At 37.8% G+C, this 3,000-nt stretch overlaps 1 protein-coding gene across 1 annotated transcript; it reads right to left on the bottom strand.

The window, feature by feature from the left end:
• Positions 1 to 270: 270 nt before the first annotated feature.
• LOC143907573 (uncharacterized) lies at positions 271 to 1,467 on the bottom strand. Its single transcript, XM_077424417.1, has 5 exons — positions 1,392 to 1,467; positions 1,078 to 1,167; positions 658 to 957; positions 533 to 615; positions 271 to 439 (listed from the first exon to the last, which is right to left on the bottom strand). The coding sequence occupies exons 1-5, from the start codon at positions 1,450 to 1,452 to the stop codon at positions 284 to 286; spliced, it is 690 nt and encodes a 229-aa protein (XP_077280543.1). The 5' UTR covers positions 1,453 to 1,467; the 3' UTR covers positions 271 to 283.
• Positions 1,468 to 3,000: the final 1,533 nt, after the last annotated feature.

The following is a 3,000-nucleotide window of genomic DNA, read 5'->3' as shown; positions in this document are numbered from 1 at the left end:
CATGAATAATATAATAATGCTTTATATAACGCTATTTTAAACTAAAGAAGTAACTCAGAGTACGTACAATAAACACCAGGCAGTGCTGTATACTGGCAAACAGGAATTTAATTTCCAAACGACAATATAACAATTCAATAAAACAAACTATCTCCGTTGAAAAAATAATATATGAAAAACTAAAAATATTGTAAGCACTATTATAAAATAAAAACAGCTTTGTCACATTTCATATCGCAACTTCAGTCTTTGAAGTAAGAACTATATCATAATAATATTTAGCCTATCCCCGCCTTAAAGTTTTTACACAGTCTTTTATAATTGAAGTCAACTCCAAGTAAGTTTGTTCTCGGGCTCTTTCATTATCTACCAAAGTACGTAGTAATTCATTTTGTTCTCGTTCATTCTCGGCTATTTTTTCCATCGCTTTGGCGAACATCTGTATAAAGAAAAACATTTAAAAAATACGTTTAAAACATTTAGCTTACTATAATAACGCTTTTGATTCGAAAAGTTAAGTACAATATTTTACTTCCATACACGTAACTTGACGCTCGGCTAGTGTGGCAAAATCTTCTCTCGCATTCAACAACTGCGTACCTAATCTTTCACGGCCTTAAAAGTAAAAGAAACTTTGCATACATAAAATGTCTTAGCTCTTGTACGTTATTACACTTATTACAAGAAAGTGGGTATTTATAGCGCCGCTCACCCCCCGTGGGACGTAAGTAGATCTCTGCGTTCTGCTACAAGTCCGCGAAAGTGTTGCTTGTGATTCCCTTGCCTGGGATTCGAGTGCCTGCATTTCTCCCGCTTGTGATTCCCCTACTTGTGATTCTGCCGTTGGTAGTTCTCTATCCTGTGACTCTTTTATCTCTAAATTAACTACCTGTGAAGATGCCTCATAAACATTAATGCCACCTTCTGTTATCCCGGGATTTATTATTAATTCCAAATCTAGAACAAAACAGTGTAACCAATGCTGCAATTAGTTATTTCTGCAATACTGATGAACACATCTTCATATGACGATGACTCATGCGCAGTATGTATGTTAAGTAAAGTGTAACTACTAACCAGTATTGTCATTGATGTTTCGTGTTGTTATCACAACCGGAACATCGTCTAAAATTCCTTTTTGTCCCCCAGCAAGTAATTCCATTGCTTCTGGCTAAAATCAATATTCGAGAGTCAAACAATGTTTTATTTACTACTCAATATTATTTTTAATTATTTTACACAATTGAAAAAAATTTGTCTACTTTTTGACTACAGTTAAAACGTCAACGCATTTTTTCTAACTGAATGAAACAACACTAACTAGTACATTGATTTTCATTATTTTTTACATTATTAAGATTGTTATTATTGTTGTATATAATCAATTATACTTGCCTGTTCCTCCGGGAAAGCATCAGGACATTGAACTCCTTTGACGTAATCGAATCCCATTATTCCTAAAATCTTTATTTCTCGCTCCGTTAATTTCAAGGGTGGTCCATCAACCTTTTTTCAGATTCCTCTGTAGGTAGTATTCCTCACTCAACACTCGCGGAAACACAGTCGCGCTTATTACCCCGACGAACACTCTTACGAGGGCCCGAATTGTATGCGGTTCCGCTGCCGGGTTCCGGAATAGGAACCGGATTCCCTTTCGCTCGACGGGCGAAACCTTTTGTTTTTTCCTTTTCAGTTTTCTTTACGTTATCTTGTTCCGAGTTTGACGAACTTAGCCCCGCATCTCCTTTCGTGGTTATTTCTTCTTGTTTTGTATGTTGTTCTGCATCTATCGCATAAGCATGTTATAATATTCTGCTTTTCGGTTTTGAATCTGTTTATCGGTAAACTCATATACGATTTTTCCTAAGAACAAATTGTCCAGCTTGTTCTCGGTGAGGTTGCGAATATATTCGACTGCGTACAAGCCGCAGTCGTTGCTGTTATCATTTTGTTGTGGCACCTGTGGAGCATAAAATATATGGCTAGTGGTTTCGGAATAATGCACAGCTTTAAAAATTTGTTGTTTTACTTTGGGCCTGTAAGACTGGTAAGAGTCAAGTATGACACAACCTGCGCATGCCCCCGTAACTGAGTTCTTTTTAATTATTACGGTGAAAAAATGACGATCCATTATATCACATATGATGCAATAATTCGTATTTTGTAGACTCTTACGAATCACGCATGATGGTTGTTTCCTTGTTTGCGCTGCAATTAACATTTGTAACGTCCCTGGGACACATATTTTGACTGTTTCTTCCAGTTCACGTGGAAAATAATGTTTTATTAACAAATGAATTGCATCGTCTGCCAGCATCTCTCCATTTTTTAAGTGTCTGGCCCATGTATTATAAAAATTTGTTTCCGATATTAAATCAGTTCTTTGGGGATCGTCTACTTTTGATAACGATGGGATCAAGGCCGTTGAAATTTGAGGTTGTCTATCATTTTTGATATCCTCGCAGCTTACGTCCCAGTCAATTGTATTCTTGATATTGTACCGTTTTGATAAGTCATACTCATTTACATTTGCCCTTATTATAGACACATCGGATTGTAGAGCGTTTTGTCCGTATATTTTAGGATACAATAAATTCTCATGAATTGACTTATTTTGATCTTTTTTCTCTCCTGCCTTTAATCTGTTTGGTATGGGACTGATTTCTTCGGAGACGTACGCTAATTTTGTCGCCTTTCTTGTGCTTAATAGGTTGGTATAGACTTTTAACGGCTCAAGATTCATTGTCGACGAAAATATATCCGCACTGCTTTCTGCATCCCTTTCTGAGGGATCCCCTTTTTGCATCCCCCGTGCTCTCGTTTCTTTTTTCGATTTTTCACATGTTTCACATGAAAAGAGAACCACTAGGTCCCCTACCTCCAGCCAAGTTGAACAATGAACCCGGCGATAGTAGAGTCGCGCACCCTCCCCCAACCCCACCGAGGAAGGGCGAAGGGCGCGAGAGAACGCAAACAGGACGGCACCGTCCCAAGCCGGGG

The sequence above is a fragment of the Temnothorax americanus genome, unplaced genomic scaffold, assembly GCF_048541705.1.
Source record: "Temnothorax americanus isolate GAGA-0224 unplaced genomic scaffold, ASM4854170v1 Scaffold84, whole genome shotgun sequence".
Lineage (NCBI taxonomy): Eukaryota > Metazoa > Arthropoda > Insecta > Hymenoptera > Formicidae > Temnothorax > Temnothorax americanus.
This window is presented reverse-complemented; position numbering and strand designations above follow the sequence as displayed.

Bases quoted from the DNA above. Each gene is read 5' to 3' on its own strand.
- LOC143907573 (XM_077424417.1), bottom strand. From the start codon at position 1,452: ATGGGATTCGATTACGTCAAAGGAGTTCAATGTCCTGATGCTTTCCCG. The intron at 958-1,077 runs GTTAGTAGTTAC...GTTTTGTTCTAG, and splicing joins AAACATCAATGACAATACTG to ATTTGGAATTAATAATAAAT. The intron at 440-532 runs GTAAAATATTGT...TTCTTTATACAG, and splicing joins GTCAAGTTACGTGTATGGAA to ATGTTCGCCAAAGCGATGGA.